The sequence below is a fragment of the Dinoponera quadriceps genome, unplaced genomic scaffold, assembly GCF_001313825.1.
Source record: "Dinoponera quadriceps isolate SergipeBrazil2010 unplaced genomic scaffold, ASM131382v1 scaffold5335, whole genome shotgun sequence".
NCBI classification, from domain to species: Eukaryota; Metazoa; Arthropoda; class Insecta; order Hymenoptera; family Formicidae; genus Dinoponera; species Dinoponera quadriceps.
The window spans coordinates 396383-416661 of record NW_014559305.1 but is presented as its reverse complement, the minus strand read 5'-3'; the positions used below and the strand labels follow the sequence as shown (position 1 = coordinate 416661).

General features: G+C 51.0%; 1 protein-coding gene and 1 long non-coding RNA gene across 9 annotated transcripts in view; one reads left to right on the top strand and one right to left on the bottom strand.

The window, feature by feature from the left end:
• LOC106750299 overlaps positions 1 to 20279 on the top strand; it is a 296840-nt gene that overhangs the window by 194770 nt on the left and 81791 nt on the right. For 2 of the 8 annotated variants that reach the window (XM_014630543.1, XM_014630544.1), the window contains exon 3: positions 18410 to 18424. The exons of 3 other annotated variants lie outside the window; for them this stretch is intronic. In XM_014630543.1, coding sequence (XP_014486029.1) covers positions 18410 to 18424 — 15 coding nt within the window. Of the gene's footprint in view, positions 1 to 18409; positions 19390 to 20279 lie in introns of those variants that run through there. 3 more of the 8 variants (XM_014630547.1, XM_014630550.1, XM_014630548.1) reach the window with 3 other exon arrangements.
• LOC106750301 overlaps positions 1 to 20279 on the bottom strand; it is a 217675-nt gene that overhangs the window by 178287 nt on the left and 19109 nt on the right. The window lies entirely within an intron of this gene.

Here is a 20279-nt window from a genome sequence, read left to right as displayed (position 1 = left end):
GTGGGCCTCAGGATGGGTGGCGGTGCTGTGGCTGCGAGAGCTTATATCGCAAGAACCAACCCCAATGGAAACTCAAGCCTCGGAGGAGCCTCACCCATCATGCACACTCCCGTGCTTACCGGTCGTCCGTGCTCTCGATCTCTCCTCGTCTCCTCTCTCTCTCTCTCTCTCTCTCTCTCTCTCTCGCTATTTGTCCCTCTCCGTCTCTCTCACCTATCTCGCTCTTTCTCGGTTTTACCCCATCTCCCGTAACCTTCGTCCTCCGACCCCCCGCCAGCCTCTTCCACAGCCCAACGGTTCCATCGCCTCCTACTCTATCCTGGGTAGCACTCAGCTCCAGAGAAACCGTCGCGCTATCTTGGGAGACAAAGTTACGTCGTAATTCCTTCGCGAACAGATGCCGATGCGGTGCTAAGACGTCGGTGCTCTCTCGCCTCTCCTCTCTGCGACTATTCACACCCGGCGAACGTCGGATTTTGATTACTTCGGGTGTTTCGAGGCGCGGGGAACGGCCTTTCGAAGGCGCGACGGCGGACAGACGAGGATGAATCGCGGAAGAAATTTGCTTGTTCAACCGAAACCGGCCGGTATGCTTTTTACTCCGCCGTCGTCGTTTGTCCCGCGATCAGCGGGGACGATCGACGCCCGGAATAATTCCGCGCGCAATCGCGAAAGTTAGAGTGTCATTCGGCCGAGGGGTTGATCCGCCGATGAGAATGGTATAATATATATGATCCACTAAACAGGGACGGCTGTGCGCGAACGACGAATCCCGCAAGACAGCATGAGATATTGCCGGATTAGGGCGCATTATAGTTTTAAGCTCGTACCGTTAAAAGCCGCCGGTTCTCATATTCAACGGATAATTCATTTGATGTAAGCTCGTTTAAAAAGTTATCGCGCCGTTAACGACGCGAGATCGGACGCTCCGTTAACTCGCCACAAGTGGAGGAGCTGTTAACGATAGATTAAGCTCGTTTCGCTGATACCGAAATATCCCTTCCCGAGTATTACCCGAATTTATTTATCCGATCTTCCGACGGTCTATTTCGACCAGCAAGTGAAATTGGATATTCGTTATAAGACAAGATGGTGATTCTCGTAACAAATTTACCATGAAACGCGCCTCGACCGCGCAAAATTAGACGCGTCGGGGCCTCGATAAAAGGCGTCCAGGTGGACCGAAGACGTGCTGCTTACGATGGAAGCCCCCTTCGGGGTGGAGATATACGGTCATAACCCTTTTATTTCGCGCGAACTCGTGCGCAACAGCATGGCTCGTTGAGCGCCACTGTTTTTCCGAGGGTTGGAATCGTCGTTGCCGGGCGTGAGGAAGGGTTGATCTAGGCTTGAAACGCCTAACCCGCTCTCTCTCTCTCTCTCTCTCCCCCCTGTTCGGTGCGGTGGGTGGAGCTGTAGCGGAGGGTGAGATAGTGACGGAGGAAGATGTCGGGGCTGAAACGAGAAGGAGAGCGCGCATCGCGGCGATAATAAAGCAGACCGGCCGCGCAATAAAATATATCCGAAGCAGAGGCGACGACTCGCTCGGGCAAAGAGGGGGAGCGCTTCATTACCGAGTCGAAGTTCATCGCTAACCCCTTAGGCCCGCGCGCTCCGACGGCTCCGAGGGTACACGGCCCGGCATTGCCCGAAAAATCCACGGATAATTAACCGTTTCTGCGGGGATCTCGGTATGCGAGCGTTCAATGAGCTCGGAATGCCGAACAACTTCTTTATTCTCGCAAGAACGAAGGCTCCGTCGACGGCGACTCCCCTCGTTCCCTTTCTCGTCGGCGCTCCGCGTTCCGTGCGTAATTGTCGTGGAGTAAAATTTATCCTGTACAGATAAAGCTTGCAAGGGTCCGACGAGCGCAAGGAAAATGGGAAATTACACGCGTGAGAAACGACGAGAGTGGAAATTGCGTTTTGCATTTTCTTTGCTTTTTTTCCTACCTCCTTCGGCCGCGTACACGCATTTACGAGCTTTGCTAATTAGAAATTATTATTAGGTCGGCGATAAGTACCATAAATCTCGCGACGGAGGTGCAAATCACATGTAAGGAACACGCGCGACAATGGACTGCTGTCACGGGAAAAGAACGCGGTATCAATCAATCAACGAGCGAGCGAGATCGGATGAAAATTTGAAAACACGGTAGATTTTAATCGAGGGAGACGGGGGTGGGGGAGAAAGAAGGGGAGAGGCGGTGGGTCGTGATAAATCATCGCGCAAGTGGCGAAGCGGTAACTCACGCTTGAGGTAAGTAAAAAACAGGGAGAAGTCCGTGTCGAGGAAGGGAGGGTTTCGTTTGAGCGACAAACACCCCGGCAACGAGAGAGCGCGCGGCAACAAAAATCCACTGCGGAGAGAGCCCGCGCGAACTACGGGAAGAAAAATATAACGACCCACGGAAGGAGGAATAACGCGCGACTTTACTACGTTCTAAAACTCCCATAAACCGCCGTACGTCAAACTTTTCAATTTTATGTTTCGGCGTTTCGTTCCTTCCTCGTTTCGCCACTTAGAGTCGTCCGCGGCACCGTCGTTCACTTCGAGAGAAACGACGCTGCGGAGGTAAAGAAAAGCGCGCGATCTCATATAGGGTATCGTCGAACTGGTGGTGCAACCCGAAGGAGGACGATTTTATATGAAAATAAACTCGAAAATGTAAAATAATATTTTTTCACATGTAAGACTTTATTTTCGAGTATATCGATGTCGGAAACTCACCGAGCATGCGCGCACTCGGCTATGACTCGACCTGATAGATTTCGCTGTAGCTGTAACTATCTCTAGAGGAACTAAATACTTTATTTCGTTGTTCCATCGTCGTTACATCTAATATTATAAACACGAGAAATATCCACAGAAATATCCACAAAAACAAAAAATTGGGTAAAAACATCATTTTTTCCGGAACTTAAAAATTCTAAGAGAATATAAAAAAACGCTTTTGTTCTTTATTTTTGAGAGAATACAATTTTGATGGAGTTTCTTATTTTCTCAAAGAAAAAACAAATTAACTACATAAAATATAATAAATATTTTCTTTCAAAAACGAATAACAAATGCTTTACTACTATATTATATACTTATATTTTCTAGTTTTTTTTTTTTCATGTAGAACTACCTCCGTTTCGGACGATACCGCCAGTGCGCGGTGACACACTGCATAAAAAGATATAAGGAGGACGGGGCGTGGAGAACGGCCGCTCGTTGAATTGCCATTCCTATGTCCACGTCGTTTCCCGATCACGGAGACGCTCACGCGACGTCGAAGGACGGCGAAATCTCGTGGAAGCAGTCCACGACCATCGGTTGTTTATCCGCGATCGGGGAGCGCTTCTCCGCGTGCTGGTACACGCCACACGTCCCCGATAGATGCTATCGGCGCTAGCAAAGAAACACGATTAAACCGTCCTGGAAATCGAACGCCCGTCCGCGTTCGCACGTTCCATTATTGAGAGCTGTAACCCCACGAGCACGAGGTGCCAAAGACGATCATGGTCATTCGACGCGCCGGCGACACATCTCTGGGGTCCGTTGCGTCACCGCGCGAAAGATAAAGATCTAAATAGAGATGAGCGATCCTTTGAGCATATAATTTGGTTTCCGATGCGGGGACAGCTGTCACTCGATCGGATGTTTGGACGCGAGAGAGTGAGAAAAAGAGAGGAGGTAGGGTGACGATGATCGTCAACGCCCGACGATGACGTTCCCGCGCTTTGATCGTAGATTATGTTACCCGTGTCGACGGCCAGGGGGTCGAGAGGCGAGAAAGAAAAAAGTTCGTTAGGTTTCGGCGAAATCGCATCGGAAGACTCCTGCCACGGAGGTGGCACGTTTCGTTGTTAGTCGTTTCGATCAACGGCGCCGAAAGAGAGAAGAAAAGAGAATCGTTTCCATCGTTTGTTTATCATTGTCCAAATTTCTTGGGAGTGTGATCTCGCCCAAAACGTGAGTGAAATTCACTCGAAGCAATAGTAAAAACACCGTCGCGCGAAATCAGAAGGGTGAATGTGTTTAACTCAAATCTACTACTATTACAGCGAATCGTCAATCCGTACGAGCGATTGTTTAAGTCAATCAAAGTGAATTTCTTTCAGTGACCAGTGGAGTACGTCAGTTTGGCCCTTTATTTTCGAAGAAAAATATTCACCGGTCGGACGATTCATAGCAGAAGAATTTACTTTAAATAAATAAAAAGTCACGAAAAATCGAGCGATTCGGCTGTCACTCTACATTTTCAGCGGAAAATTTACTCGAGGAAAATTTAGAGAATACTAAATGCTGAGATTATCTACTAATTGCCATGCAATTAAGAGTTGCATGGCGCTCAGTCAGTACGCTAATTGTCATGCAACGCAACATTGTAATAAAAAAAAATTCCACGATCCGACTTTGGGGCAAGCATGGTACCTCCCTCCCCCTCCCGGTGGTCCCCTAAAGCTCGTACAGTCACAATAAGTACCTGCCGAGCGTAGTGAGCGCCGAGTGGCCTGGAGCATTTGATGTGCTTAAGCAAATGGGGCACCCACTACGCGCCACCTCTGGTACAACGAAGCGTTACGATGGGACAGCGATACGNGGGGGGGGGGGGGGGGGGAGGCCCGGGGTGAACGGAGTAGAGGGCCAGAAGGCCGTGTGATGTATTTGTAAAAAGGTGTCGGGTTGGAACTAAGGAGACCCGCTTCAGCGGATGCCCCGAGGGAGCATAACCGGCGGCGGCGGCGGTGGTAGTGGCGGCAGGGAGGTAACAGATAAAAGAGAATCGTATAAAATAGGGTGCGCCAACACCACGAGATAGAGAGAGATAGATAGAGAGAAAGAGAGAGAGTGGGTGTACAACGTGTGCGAGGGACGGAGGTGCCTGTAAATGCCTGTCGATGCCCGTGGGGCACACGTGAAGGTGCGGGAACCCGGGGGACGAGCGCCAACGCCATTTTGCAGCTCTCGAGGCTGCGACGAAAAGAGCGAGACGAGACGGGAGCGGGAACGGGGGCGGTCGGCAGTGGCGGGAGAGGAGCCGGGAACGAGAGGGTCTCGGTCTGATCTGTCAAATTTCATTTCACGCTCCTGAGAGCGGGCGCGACCAGCTCGATGGAGCCAGATACAGATCTGCCGACACCTACCGGCACAGCAGCGGTCCCTCGACCTAATCCGCCATTGTCGAGCACCGAGGAATTGTACGCTTAATCGAGAGAGAGAGAGAGAGAGATCATAAAAAAAAATAGAGAAGGTTACCCGGTTAAATAAGAAGGAGGAATAAAATTGCAGCGAGATTATCCTTACATTTGTGTGTACACGAGCGTGCACAAGAGCGTAACGACGATTTTTCAAGTAACTTTGTTTTCCGAGTTATTTTCCCACGTTCAACGAAAGCACTGTGCGCGCCGATCGACTTTTCGTCGTCGGGAGTCGCCGGGAAACGCGAAAGAGATACGTACATTCGAGAAGACTCTCGGAGGGCATGAACGAGTCCTCCGAAGTCGGCCGAAATATTAAACGGAGGTAAAAGTGCGGCGCGCGACAGTCCAGGTTGAGACGAGCGAGCCTGTCTATCGATCGTCAAGGACCTTGATGCGTCGTCGTATCGTACTGGCGTTCGTACGGTCGGTCGGTCGGTCGGCCTCATGCTGGAAGCTTTGTCACTCGAAGCACGTACTCGGGGCAAAGACCGACGCCGCAAGCTCTCCCCGCGTCTCTATCTCGTTCTCTTTCTCTCTCTCTCTCTCTCTCTCTCTCTGGCTTTCTCTCTTTCTCTCGCTCTCTCCCGTTCTCTCGTCCAGCGGAGCGTCTCGCTCGCGCTCGTTCCCGCTCGCTCTTATCACCCTACCTTTCTACAACGCGCCATTGTGTTCCACCACGGCGGAACCCTGTATATTCCTTGACGCTATGGATTTTCCGAAAGCGTTTCGCTGCTCCGCGAGCCTCGCCCCTTTCCTTGCCTGGCGCGCTTCTGTCAAACTTTCTGTGATAAACTGAAAGCCGAACTTTCTTCAGCCCCCCTCCTCATCCCCCTGTCCCTCAAATGACGTCGTAAGTATCGCCTACGTCGACCGCCCGTAGTAAGTTCACCCACCGGCGAACTATCCGCGATGAGTTTCTGGGTCGGATCAAAGATGAAATCCTGTGTTTCCTTCCACCTCTCTCTCTCTCTCTCTCTCTCTCTTTCTTGGTCTTCTTCTTCTTCTCTCTTTTTTCCTTCTTCCTGCGCGATCTGCGACATCGATTATCTCACGCCGGCGGGGTCCGCGCGCGCGAAAGTCGTGCGCGCCGTCCTCGTCGCCGAGAACAATGGAAATTCTTCGTTCCATGTGACGTCATTGTCACTCGTAAGGACGAAGGCGCGAGAACCAAAACGAGCGAGCGAGCCGACGGACGATTCGATTCGGTTATGCGGATGGAAGCCGATCGCATGAGTCAGACCGCCGCTGAATCCGCGGGATGCTAAACAATGCCCACCAGCCGAACGACCAAAACCGACAATGGAATCGAGCGTCGGGGATGGAGGCCGGCACCGCCGTCCTGATACTAACGGCATTCATCTACCGTGTGTCTGCAACGTCGCTAAATCTTCAGCATCGACGGAACTTCATGCGCCTCGCAAGTCCTCCGCGCCAAGTAGCGTCCGCAATTTCCAGTTTACGGCGAAATGCGATAGAGTGCAATATAAGTATAACATCAGGCGCGCGTGCGCTCGCGAACGTGTCGTGTAATCTATTCACGATGTAATATCCCCGTGTTACAAGAACCGACGAACCGATCCTCCCTCTCTCTCCCGCTTTCAGATACCACGATATTCGCACATTTTGCGTGGCTTCGCAAATTTCTCACGCTACTCTCCCTCTCTCTCCCTCCTTCTCCGGGCGCGTAGAATTCATTGTCGATAACCGTGGCGTAGCGGCAGGAAATAATAAAGCGATATCCGGAATGGCGGAAATATTACCGGCATATTAGCGAGACCCCGCGGGTGGTCGATGATGGAGGAGAACGAGAACGAGACAAGAGAGAAAGAACGGTGCCCATAACCGTACACCATACGTCGCCACGGCTCGGCGGTATGGAGCCTAACTGGAGGTCCCTGTTGGGCAATAACGCCCTTCTTCGTAACATAGTGGCACAATAATGTAGGTTCTTTATGCGAGTACAGGGCAAATAGATCACATTGCTGACTAATAAGCCCGTTGGTGGTGGTGTGACCGCCGCTCCCCCTCTTATCCCCTTCTCTCCCTCTTTCTTTATCTTTCTTCTCTCCGCATCTACCGCACGCTCCCTTCCGCCCTCCCCCCGGTTCGGCTGGTAGTTTTCCCGCTTTTTCCCCGTTTTCTTCCGAAATTCCTGCCGTCTATCAATTGTGTTAGGCATAGGCGTCTCCGGAGGGGGGGTGTCCGCCATTGTCATGGTAATACGGCCGGCAATCGATCTGCCTCATTATGTCACGAAACCCTCGAAAAAGCTCACAGTCACACAAGACCCACTGAACTCTCCGTACGCTCCACCCTGTTTTTATGGGAAAAATGCGAGCGCGGCGACCATTCCATTGGACGCGTGTCGAAGGTCGTGTCGAGACCTCCAAGGTCCGCGGCCAGTTTATCGAGGCTGATTTGTCAGCGCGAATAGAGCCTCCGGATACCTTTATGGGAATCGTTTCGATCGTCCCGATGGGACTTCTAAAGTGCGCGCAGCACGCTTTTCCGTACTTTGAAATTTTACGGCTCCTCGTCGGTTTTCCGTCGATGATTCTGTCCCCTTTCCTCGCCCCTCCCCTCTCCCTTTCTCTCACGGAAGCGATGACTCTATACTTGGTGTTATCTTTGCTTTCGAGCTAAAAGTGGCGCATCTGATAATGGTAAATTTTGCGATTCAGACACGGGAGATAAGATCTCGATCGGGTCATCGGCACTGCTTAAATGCGAGTCTGGGATCGCCAGCCTATATTAAACTGCGGAGGAGTACGGTGATACTTCGAAACTCCGGCCATCTCGATTACCCGTCTAATTATCTGCCGAGTCACGATAGGGCAACCCCATCTCCAGAAGACGGAATTGCCGTTCCCATCGTCCTCCGAGTCAGCGGATGCCGACTACCCTCTACCGAGAGGTCATTGTTACGTCGTTACTACCCTTTAGTACGGTCCTTCGACCAATTTCGGTCCAAAACGATGGGCACGATTTCGGTCTCATCACCGTCGTCGTCTCGTCGTGGCCGATCGAAGACAGATTCGCAGAGAGCCGTGTGAACGGCCGTGGCAAGCCTGTCTCGATATTAACGGATGCGTAATCGAACGACGTGCAATCCAACTTTCAGCGGGCGCTCGAATGCGTTTCTCCTCGATGTAACGTGTCATAGTAACTAGAGACGAACAGCTAGAAACTCCGTAAGATATAGGTCGTCGAAATACCTAGCAAAAGCCAACGCGGTAAGTCGATAACACCCGTGCCGGAAGGCTGAAACTGCTCGATATTTGCGTCGCACGTCCGATGACAGTTAGTTAATATGCATAGTTAATTTCGTTTGTCTTCGGAGGCAGTCGTGCGAAAATACGCGAGTTTAGAGGTGTGAGCAGCGTTGCAGTAGGCGGCGGAGCTAAGCTAGGCAGGCTGCAATCAATACTGTTTCGGCATTACGGTGGAAACACTCTCTCCGAAACAGCCTACGTTCCGCCTCGCGCTGCCGGCGAGGGAGGAAGAGTGACGGGAGGAGAGCGAGAGAAAGAGAGGGAGAGGGAGAGAGAGAGAGAGAACGAGGGAAGAGAGGCAGGCGAGGGAGAGAGGAGCGGAGGGACGCGGTGTTTGTCAAAGAGAGATAGGGAGACGAAGAAGGAGGCCCGAGAGGGACAAGGAGGGGACCCCGACCACGTTTCGTGGTCCGCATACTGATAGGTCCAGTCGTATATACAGAGAGAGAGAGAGAGAAGCGAGCGCGCGTTGGCAAAGCCCAAAACAGAGCTCTCGCCGTCTTTGGTAAAGCCCGGGCTGGAAAATACCGGCAACGCTGCCGTCTCCGCCGTTGCTCGCCGTGAACGCATGCCACGGGAGAGGGGGAGGGGAGAGCGGGAAAAAGAGAGCGAAAGGATCTCTCTCGCTCTCTCTCTCTCTTTCTCTCTCGCGGAATTTGAAAATCGAAGCACACGCCGGGAACGGTAAAGCGGAATCATTTGCGTCCGTGCGGGCGATTTTTAGCCGGCTACTCCGTGAATTTCCCGGCCGTTTAAGCGGAAATAGCCCGGTGGCAACGGCCGCGCGCGCGCGCGCGAGGCGGGCTCCTTATATTATCGCCGAAGCTCCGCGAGGCGAACGTCCCGAAACGTTCTCCGCGTTCGCAGGAAATTGAAGCCGCGCGCTTTCGAGCAAACGCCGTTCGCAATAACTTCCCATTAACGGTACGTGAAAATACTCGCCGTATACCGATGGTGACGCTCACTCGACGTGCGTATTTCAGCAGTCGTCGTCGCCGGTGAACGGTTGATGGCTGTCGACGACGGCCGCACGACGAATCGACCGAGGCCGAGGACGTGTTATTTGTTTGAACGTTGCATATTGCGAAGAAGACACACAGCCGCCGCGGGACTATAGTTTGGCAGACGCTTGACGACGGGGCGCCGCCTTGCAATCGTGCGCGGAATTTTTTGGACGATTACTTTTTTTCCGGAGAGCCCTTCCGAAGAGACTTAGAGGAAACGAGAGGACGAGAGAGAGAGAATAGAATAGAAAAAGGGAAAAAATGAACGAGCAGGACACAGAGCGGATGAGGGGGGAGGGCGGAGGGGAAATGGGTGCCAGTTCATATAAACGGGCGCAGGTAGCCCGAAGCTATGGGGTCGAAAGAGGTGGAGGAGGGTCAGAGTCCCTCTCTCTCCCTCTCTGTTCCGCGCGCTCACGAGAGAGAGAGAGAGAGAGAGAGCGTAGTTCGTACAGCCGGTAAGTGGGTACCCACTTCTGAATTGGCTCCCCTCGTTCCACTCGTTGGATCATCGTCGTTCGCCGAAAATTCGATCATTATGATTGCTTATGATGTAAATGATGCCCCGCGGCAGCAATTGTTTCCACCAGAGCGAGCCCGTGGGGCTGCGGGTCCCGACACCGCCGTGAAGAGCCGGACAAGGCCGCGGGACGCCAAGGAGTACACACCCGTTGGCATGGCGAGTATGGCTCTCGAGTAATAGGATTCGGACGGAGAACGGTACGTACGTGCGGGCAGGTGCGACGAAATATCGTTTCCAGCCGCTCGAAGCCCTATGCTCGCACTCGTGATCGCGTCGGAGATCAATTAGGGACGCGAGCGACGACGACGACGCGAGCACGCCCGCATATGGCGAGTTTCGCTCCCGAGCGGTCTCCCTCCTTTTCATTCGGGAGAAATTCGACGGTGTATATACCGCTCGTTGCGCGAGCACTCCGGAGTTTCGCTGAAAACGAGAGCCGTACGAGCGTGTAGTACATCTTCCCACCCGGGTGCGCTCGAGGATACGCGCGCGACTCTCGAGGAGGAGAGACCGCCGGGCGGCCCCCTCGGCGGGAGGGTCGAATCCCCGGCTAATTTGCCCCTCGGCTTCTTTACGACCGTAATTTTAAATTCCGGCAAAAAAGCGAACTATATTTAGGTGCGCTCTCTTTTTAAATAGGCCCGGGGATCGTTTCTAACATCGAGCGAGAGTCCGAGAGAGGACCGAGTCGGACCAATCTCTCCCGGCCGCGAATCCACGTACGTAATATACACGTGGAACGTTCTCTCTCTCTCTCTCTCTTTCTCTCTCTCCACCTCTCCTTTCCACACATGACTGACGTCTGTGCGTGTGTTGAGGGGGTGGGGGTGGGGGGATCTGCCGCCCCGCCGCCTATTATAGTAATTTCACGGTACGATGTCTATTCCCGCGCGCTCCGGAGCAGCAGGACTAATTTCATTAGGGATAAAGATCATCATTACTTCGCGACCATCCCGAAAATTGCCGGCGTGCCTCTCCTTTCCGCGATTCGATTTTGGAAGGCGAGCGCGCCTTCGACCCCGCCTCGCCCCCTCGTCCCATCTGGTGGACCCGCGCGTTCTTGCGGGGACGCGACGCTTTCACAGTTCGTGGACGGTGATTCGAAGCGTAGCGTAATATTGGTCAATGCCGGTCTTCATATCAACTACGACGCCCTTACGAAAGTGCGAATCGTGTGTTCTCCGCGCGCCCGGCGAAATACCGATGTCTCGCGTCGAGAACGTTAAGACGGCAGGAGCAACGCTAATACGTCCAAGGGAGGACGTCACGTCTCGCGCGCGGGATTCGTCCGATCGCCAGGAACGAATCTCACATCCGGTTGGACGGACTGTCCATCGCCGTCGTCGTACACGTCGTGCGCGATCGCGCGATAAATCGACAGGCGATCCGGCGTCACGTAACTCACGTACGCGAGAGCAAGCCTGGCAGTCGGGTTTTTCTCCGGCTGGCAGTCCGGTGTCCGGCGCTGACTGATCGAAGGAATCCTTCGAGAAAGGGGGGCGCGCGATCGCGGCAAGGAGCACGACCGGAGACGTTTCCCGTGGAAACGAGAGAAGGCGCGCGCGTATACGTACGTACGCACGCACACACGCGACAGGAAAGTAGGCGCGCCGTCGTCCGACGTGACATTCTAACTGATTTTTATCCGCGAACGTCTCTCTTCCTCTCGCCCGCGCAACAGGAAACGCAACTGGAAAAATCCTGCGCGCATCGGCGTGCTTGCGCCGCCGGTTAATTGTCGGATTTATTAAGCCGTGGCTTCGCGCGCGCGCCACCGCGGATTCTCGCGAATCCGTACCGCAGAAATGAGACCGTCGCCGTCGGAAAAACGCGGTGCGGAATCACGGCCGCTCGATCGTAATACTCCGTTGAGTAACGACTTCTTGCACGGACATTCGACGGACGTTACCGGTGCGGTGAAGATATGCGAGCGACTCGGTGCGACGGTGTTATTAATAAGGACGCGCGGTAAAAAAGTTATTGCTGTACTTGTGTTGAAATCAGTCTTTGTGGAAAGTTTTTTCTGTTAAATTTTCAACGTAACCGCGCGTTAATTTAACATAACAACGGGTTTGTGGTCGCGATATTTTATGTCGAATCGATACTCAACATGTGTGAATGTTGAAATAATATATTTTGTATTTCGGTGTCGGTTAATGTGAATATTAATTTTGTGTTCATTTTTGACCCAATATTTGTGTTACTTTTCAACATACCTATCTTGCGTTGAATTAACAAAAACTTGTGTGGACCGTTCGGGACCAGATTAGAACGTTCTAAAAGCGTCTCAAATCAAATTAAGACGTCCAAAAGACATTCTTGTGATTCCAAGTGTTCAGTATTTCCGCTACAGCTGTAAATGAATTTTCATTCGTCTCGACGGAGATTCCGCTGGCAAAAATTTCAAGAAGCGTTTCAAGCCCACGCAATATCGGCCATAACGATCACTCGGTCCGACTTTTCTTTCCTCAGCGAACACTGCTCGCGACGAAAGGGTAGCGCGCAACGTGAAACGCTCCTTCTGGTCGGCGTCTGATCAATCTCCCGCGCGACCGATGACGTTTATGGGAACATCTGGGAAAACGTTCGCGATTGCGCAACATCTCGTCGCGGCGAGCCGCATTCTTCGGCGGAAACGACGGCCGGGCGTCGATATGAAACGAGCCCGCGTCGTAAGACACACGTAGTCGAGCGACAAGTCGCCGGTCAACGGTTCCGTTATTACTTATTACCTATCGCCGCAGCTATCCGCCGGCTACGACTAATTGTTGCCTCTAATTGACGAAGTTCTCAGGCTCGAACGCCGCATTCCCGGCAATGCCGCGCGAGCGAGCGAGCGAGCGAGCGACGCGGCCGCTCGTTCCCGTTCTTTTATTTCGCCGTAGCGCGGCAGCGATGGCAGCGGTGGCGGAGGAGGAAAAAAAGAGAAAGAAACGCGCGAACTCCCGCTTCGTTATCGGGATTTCGCTCGGGGGTTGTACCCGGAACGAGCTTAAATCGCGATCGGAGAAAGGGTCGACGCGGAACGACCCGACGAGACCTCGTTAGATTTATCGAGGCTCCTACGATTATCCGCCGTTAAACGTTTTATCATTCTCCCGGACGTTCGATGGGGAAAGGAAAGAAGAAAGGTAGGCAGAGAGGGGGAGACAGAGAAAGAGAGAGAGAGAGAGAGAGGCGGACGGGCCAGGTTCCTCCTCGGCGCGCAACGCCGGGCAACGCGTATCGATTTAAGAAGCCCTAGCGACAAGGGCCGCGATTTGTCTTACGGCGTCAAATTAATTTGACGTGCCGACGAACGCGGTGCGTGATGGGGGGAGGGGGATAACGAGGACCGTAAAAATCCGACTTGCGCGGGTGCTCCGACATGCGTCGCGCGTCGTATTTTCCTTCCGGAAAAACCACGAAGGACGAGCGGTTGCGCGCGAAACGCGACAGTCTGATATTTCCCTTCAGCTATTTCTATCTTCGTTCTCTTCTTCTTTTCAAGAGCAAAGAAATGTTTTTTTATCGTTTCTTGTAACGTCTCGATTGATACGACCTTCTAACAAAGAGAAAAATGAAAGAGAAAAAGGGAGACGAAGAGGGAGAGAGGAATGTGAAAAATTAGAGAGGAAGAGAAAGAGAGAGAGAGAGAGAGAGCCGAACGCTGCACGGAATGGGAATCGTAGCGACGAATGCGACTACGTTAAAGCGCAGTGTCGCATATGGCATTCAATTTTCGCGTGCGCCAACACTTGGCCGGGTCGGCGCACCAGCACAATTACGGAGAAGCGGAGTGTCGCGCGGCCACACATTCTGGCGCGAGAGAGCGCGCGCGGGTCACAGGGTAATTAACCTGGCCCAACGATATCGTTGATTCGTCCATGTCGCGTGACGGACTCGCGGCGATTCGTGATTACGTGATTATTACTTATTTCCTCGTCGATTTTTTTACAAAACACGGCGTTCCGCAATTAGCCACCACGCGGGGAGGTGCAAGTAATTGGCGCATAACAAATGCGCTTCACTGAGAACGCGAGATTGATGCACCGTTTTACAACTCGGCGTTCTCCCGTCCGGCAGGTCGATTCTCCGAGAAGTATCGACCTCTCGATTACCAAGAAGCCGTATCGCACCTGTAATCATCTTACCGACGGGAAATTCAAACGCGGAATGATAATTGGCGAGGGAAATCGCCGACGTACGTTTTTCTTTTCTCGATGATCGGGCGATATTGCGCAGATTGAATTAGTACGATTAGTGTATTCACCGCTATAAATATATTCACCGTGCTGATATGCCCACCGTTAGATAACGCCCGTTGGATAAATTGTAACTGACAACAAAGCGGCGTTCGCGAAAAGTCTCCTACGATCCGGCGAATTTTCCATCACGTCATGCCCTTTATTAGCTCGCGCCCTTCCGTGCTTTGAGCGGAAATTTAACACTCTGACCGCCACGTTGATTTTCGTTGATTGTACAGAAGCTTAATTGACGACTGAGTTAACGGAGATGAATGAAAATGCGTAATTCGAGACTGGTGTGTCTTTCACCTCGTTTCATCGGCTCTCTGTTGGACACGCGATCAATTTTTTAAACGCAATTAGTTACATTCTCATAAGTAGCTTAATGAGACGCGCGGTAATGTCATAGGTAATCGGTATTCCTCGCGGCATCCGACGCAAATCAACGTACTTTCCGTTAGACGACAAACTGTTCGACATTTTCACGCTGAAATAATCGGTATTTGTGATTTTAATCATTAATAATACGTTAATAATACATCTTAATAATCTTAAGTCCTCCCATGATGTTTAATAGTTACAATTCTAAATGATTAATAATTCTTAACGATTATTAAATTATAATTGTCAATAATACAGGCCGACAAAATTCATGCAATTCGAAATTTTTAAAATAGCATATATCGCTGACAAAAACAGATATTTGAGCAAACTCAACGGCATTTGAAAGATTGAGACCTATACTTTGAGATACTTTGAACAGTTTTTTGAAAAAGAAAGTTTTCTCCATGCTGCATGACCTCAAATATAGGCTAAAATCGCGTTTTTTGCACTTTTAGGTTATAATATTTCGGAAACCTGAGCCAAACGAGCATTTCTGAGGCCAGATTTGAATTCAGCGAGTCAAAAACCTTCGGGATAGTATATTCCGGTTTCTGGTAAAATGTTTTGTCGGCCTGTGTAATCATTAAAAGAATTATATAATCAGGAAGTTTTCTTTTACTAGAAAGTGTTATTATATTTTTTTTCTAAAAAGTGTTAGTAATTAATAAGTACTTAATAACAACCTTACATGTATATTATTATTATTATTATTATTATTGTAGTTAAAAGGGATGCAGTTGAGGCTGAAACTAACTGAAGGACTCGGTATAAACATTGGTTATTTCTGTGTTTTTAAATTGTATTACGAAACGTCAACAACTAACGTTCGCGAGCGTTTTTCGCGAGACTCGCGCGATCAGCTCGAGATACGACCGTGCGTTGGGAGACATCGTTCGCTTCAGCGTTCGCGTCTTGAGCTCGCGCGGCACCCCTGTTCGCGCAGGAGTGCCGTTCAAGCTCCTCGTTTCTGCCCTCGAACGATTTCCAAGACAGCCTACCCCCGCGAGCGAGCGAGCGGTACGTAAACGCGCACGCGTTGCGGACGACAGCTGTCAAATAAATGTTAAAAAAAAGCGCTAGCCGAGCGAAATTTCGAGTGGGACGAGTGGAGAACGAGGAAGGGTGCCTGCCACCGCGTGGCCACCCCTAGTGAGATACCCTTAGCCCGCGGGGCAAAAGGCTCTGCACAATTTTTCCAGAGTTCCGCTCTCCCTGCAACGGAACGAGCGGTCGATAAGTCGCCGCCGACTTCGCGCGGTCGTCGGCCTTGTCTCAAAAACCGTTTGACGAATTTCCCCCACGTCGTGACTCTTGCAAAAAAATAAGGAGAGAGAGAGAGAGAGAGAGAAACTCGCTGCCATTTTATCGCGGAATGAATTATCGCGTTGATCCTTGTGGTTCGATCGTGCGCGCGCGCGAAATTTTTCCTGTAATTCCCGTATTTTTTTTTATCGCGCGCGTCCCACATATTCTCGTGAATTTACTCCTCGCGAGGAGCGGCGGAGGTGTCGCGCAATAAAGTTCAACTTGCAAATTACACTGTAAATTACAACAGGCACGACGCGAGCGCGGCGCCTCTCCGCGGTTTTTTGTCTCTCGCGGATAGATATCAGACTCCATGACGGTGGCACGGTGAACTTCTGATATAGTCAGACCGCATCAATCAAACCGTCCTCCCCCTTCCCATCCCCCTCTTCTTCCTCCCGCCCGGCTGGCGAGACTGGCGAGCGGCCAAATTTTCGAAATAAAAATGCCGGGAACGCTTCGTTACGTTTACGTCGGGGCGCCTCTCGCCGAATTTAACGAAGTAACGAAAGCTAAAAGTCCCTCGCGACGCGTCCCGGAACGCCTCGTGGCGTTAGACGTACCGAGGAACGGTGGAAGGAAGGGTGACGACGCGCCCGCCGAGGGGCGAATTTTCGAGGGTGGTTTCGCGCGTCAATGGTTTATTAAGAAGCACTTGTTTAAAGGCAGCCCCCCCTCCCTCTTTCAGATCCGACAGCCAATTCGACCGCGACGTTTGTGTCACTCGGATATATAAATGGATGGAACGACCGGGGAGGACGGGGGAGGGGAGGGTGCAGAGGGAGGCCTGTTGGCCCCGGGCTGCGAGCGGAGGACGCGGTCGAATCCACCCTATGGCAATCCGTCGTGTCGCCGTAATTGAAGTTATTGCAATATTGTGTCCTGTCAGCCCCGCTGTCCTCGCCTCTCGTCCTTCTATTTCTGTCTCCCACGGCCCGTTTTTCCACGTTCATTGCCTTGGACGCGGTGTCAAGTTTGCGGGATCGTATAACGCGCGTCGCGAATAACGCTAATCTCTCTCTGTCGCCGTATACACACACCAGCGCACCGAACGTAAACTGGCTACATTCGTGGACGGTTTGACAGCGTGTCCGAGAAGATGAGGTAACTTTTCGAGAATCCGCTTCTTCTGAGAGAGAGAGAGAGAGAGATCCTACTAAAATTTTAGTAATGTCGTCTATTATATACCTTAACCATATTTTCTTCTGGTTTTAACCGAGAAACGTAATAACAGTATGCGTGTAAAGTTGTTATTACTAATATTGTAGTAAAAATTATTAGAAAAATGGCTCTCCTGATTTTAATTCTTTCATTTACACGATTACAGTTACAAATACTAACGATCTTTTTTCTCAATGTATCACCCGCTAAGTATGTTCAGCATTTGTTCGATTACTATCGCTAAAGAGAAAAGTGTTCGGTAGTCAGTGACTATAATTGCATCAGTTTTAAACACTACGGTTTTATAAAATTAATCAATCTCCTAATCTTTCTTTCCTCTCAATGTAGAATCTCTCGCGACTACCGATCGCGTCGCGATTCAATCTCGCGAATTGTCAGCGTAACTCGTTATTATTCGTCGTTCGGCGACTCAATTTCACCGATGCATCGCGGGTCGAGGTCACGACATCGCGTATCGTCGCCGGAAATAATAGCCGTCCTGTTTAAAGTCTTTTCGGCGAGCGCGCGCGCGAGAGAGTGTTTTCAGCTTAAGTACAGTGCCCAAGGCGAAGTTAACTTTATCCCCGCTTAATCGCCTTTTCGATAGGTACGAGCCGATCCCTTTGTTCAGACAATATCTCCGCGCGCGCGCTACCCCCGCTAATGTATGCACCGAGCCTCCATTTCTCCCTCCGGGTCCTCGCGATGACTCCGGCACTCCTAACCCCATAGCCACCACCCCATACGGGAAGCGGCGGAGACGAGGGGGGAGACCTCGTACTCGTTCGCCTTTATTGAATTTTGGGACCGTTCCAGTTGGAGGAGAGAAGGATCGCGCGATAGAGAGAGAGAGAGGAAACGAGAGACGCCGCGTTCGCGCACCAAGCGAGACAGAGAGGGAAAAAGGGCTCTGGATAGCCCGTGGGGTGCGAGCCAGAATTAATTCACATCCCGCTGCATTGCTTTTTACGATATAACTGCGGTTTGTTAGTCGTTATTCACGGTACGAATTCAATTTCATGTCCGGCACGGGATAGAAATAGAGAGGCGGCGGCGGCGGCGGCTTCTATTTCCGACGTTCCGCGAGAAACTTGCGCTCGCCACAGCCGAGCTCGACAATAAGCGTCAACGAAAGGAACTACGAGAGGGAGGGGGGACGCGCGAAGATATACGGATATCGTTTCCTTGGCCTATTTAGAGATCTCCTTGAGCACAAGACAATAAGAAAAGTCAAGGTGAAAAATTGCTTCGAATAAATGTCTCGAAACGGAGAAGCGGCGGACGCTGAATGATGTATATGCGTGAAATTTTCTTTTTCAAAGAGTTCCTCGTATCCCTTTTCAGATGTATCCCGGAAAGGTAAGCGGAGACGGCCGGGTCGCCTGGGAAAGCACTAGCGGGGAAGCACTCGCGATCTCGTAAGACACGTGCTGGTCAACACGTGGTCGTGCGTCACGTGGGGCGGCCGTGAGTGAAAAATCGAGCGGCAGGCGCGTTACCCATTTCGCTACGTTACGTTAAATTGCTCGTTGGAACGTTGGACGAACGCGGCGAATGCTTTTCGACCGGTTACGGATGGCGCGATAAAACACGCCGGCTAACGCGAGATACGACCAATTAGCTCGTGTGCCAAGTATACGATTTAAGCGGCCTGGCGGAACCCCGGAGGCACTGCCAAACGGCGATTTAAGCCGACATCTTGTGGCGAAGAGGCGGAGGACGCGCGTTCTCCGTATATTATCTCCGTCACGGACTATGATCTACGATATCATTAATATCTATCCCCGCGTTAAAAAGTACCCCCTTCCCCTTAATTCTTCTTCTAGGGCTTCTCTGGATGAAATAAAGGCTCTCTTCCAGGATCTGCGGAGAATGTTGCGATCATTTCTGTACAAGCTCTCCCGAAACTTCCCGCATAAACAGCTGTTCTTGCGGATAGTAGGAGATAACGCGCTGCACATGTTCTGTCACTGACAACAATGTGTTATCGACGATGATCCTGTGCCTTCTCTTCCACGGGAAAAGAGAAACCGCTACTCGAAATATCGCTGACACTATGTGTCGTGTAACGTGTTATGTAATAATAGCGCTTTCTTGGTTTTACTAAAGAAGAACTTATCACAGACGAAGAGCTTAATTAATTATTATGAGCTTAAAACACGGATGTTCCAGTGTCATTTCGAATATTAACATAATTAACATTAGCATTATTTGTGGGAAGATTCCTGTTTCAGTTGTGCACTAAACGTCCGCCCAGCAATTGAGGATATCCAGCGTTCTTATTCTGTAATTTTTAGGATATACATTACACGCTGGCATACGTTACAAATGTTTACGCGGACGAAATGTATCACGGCCGTGCAGCGATACGTTAACAAAATTGTCGTTACAAGTTACCGAATAAGGAAGCAAGTTCGACCTCTGGCCGAGGCAATATTTTTCGCTACGCTTATTATAATAAAGAATCAAATATAAATCAAGACACAGGGATAGGTTAGCGATGAACATCGATGAAAAGATCGGTTTAAGCGTGAAAAACTGATTCTTCGCATAGGATTGCCGACCGGTAGAAACGTTTAGTACATAACTAAAATAAGAGTCTTCCCGCAGGAAATATTCATACGAGCTACATTAATATTCAAAATGTCACTACAATATCCATACTTAGGCTCTTAACGGCTCGTAATAAGTTCTACGATGTATCGTGTATCCACACTCACCCCGCGCGATTATCAACGGTGTCGAAGTCGTCCTCTTCGACTTCGCCCTGCCCTCCTTCCTCACCCTCGATGTCATTTTCCGTCTCCTCCTCTTCTATCGTAGAAGAACCTTCTACCATTTCCCCTATACCCACATCCCTCCCAATCACGGTTGACATCCCCACCGCCATCCGGCGCGGAGGAACCCCCGCGAGTCAGAAGGAGAAGGGGGTATTGCGCTGCCATGTGACCGGAACCGCACGAAACACGCGACGATATTCTATCACTCGCGACGCGTCCTGGCCACTTTCTTTCTCGTTCCGAACCGTGTCCTCGATACCGCTCCGGCGTATTATCTCGACGCGACCTCCGTGATCTTCTCCTCGTCGAACGTCCGCTTTTGTCTCTTCTGACCTCCACGTTCACGGAAAGCGAACGGCGAACACGTGTAGCGGATTTTCCTCGCGCTTTGACCTCCATCCCTCATTCTTTCTCTCTCCTTCTCTCTCCCACCC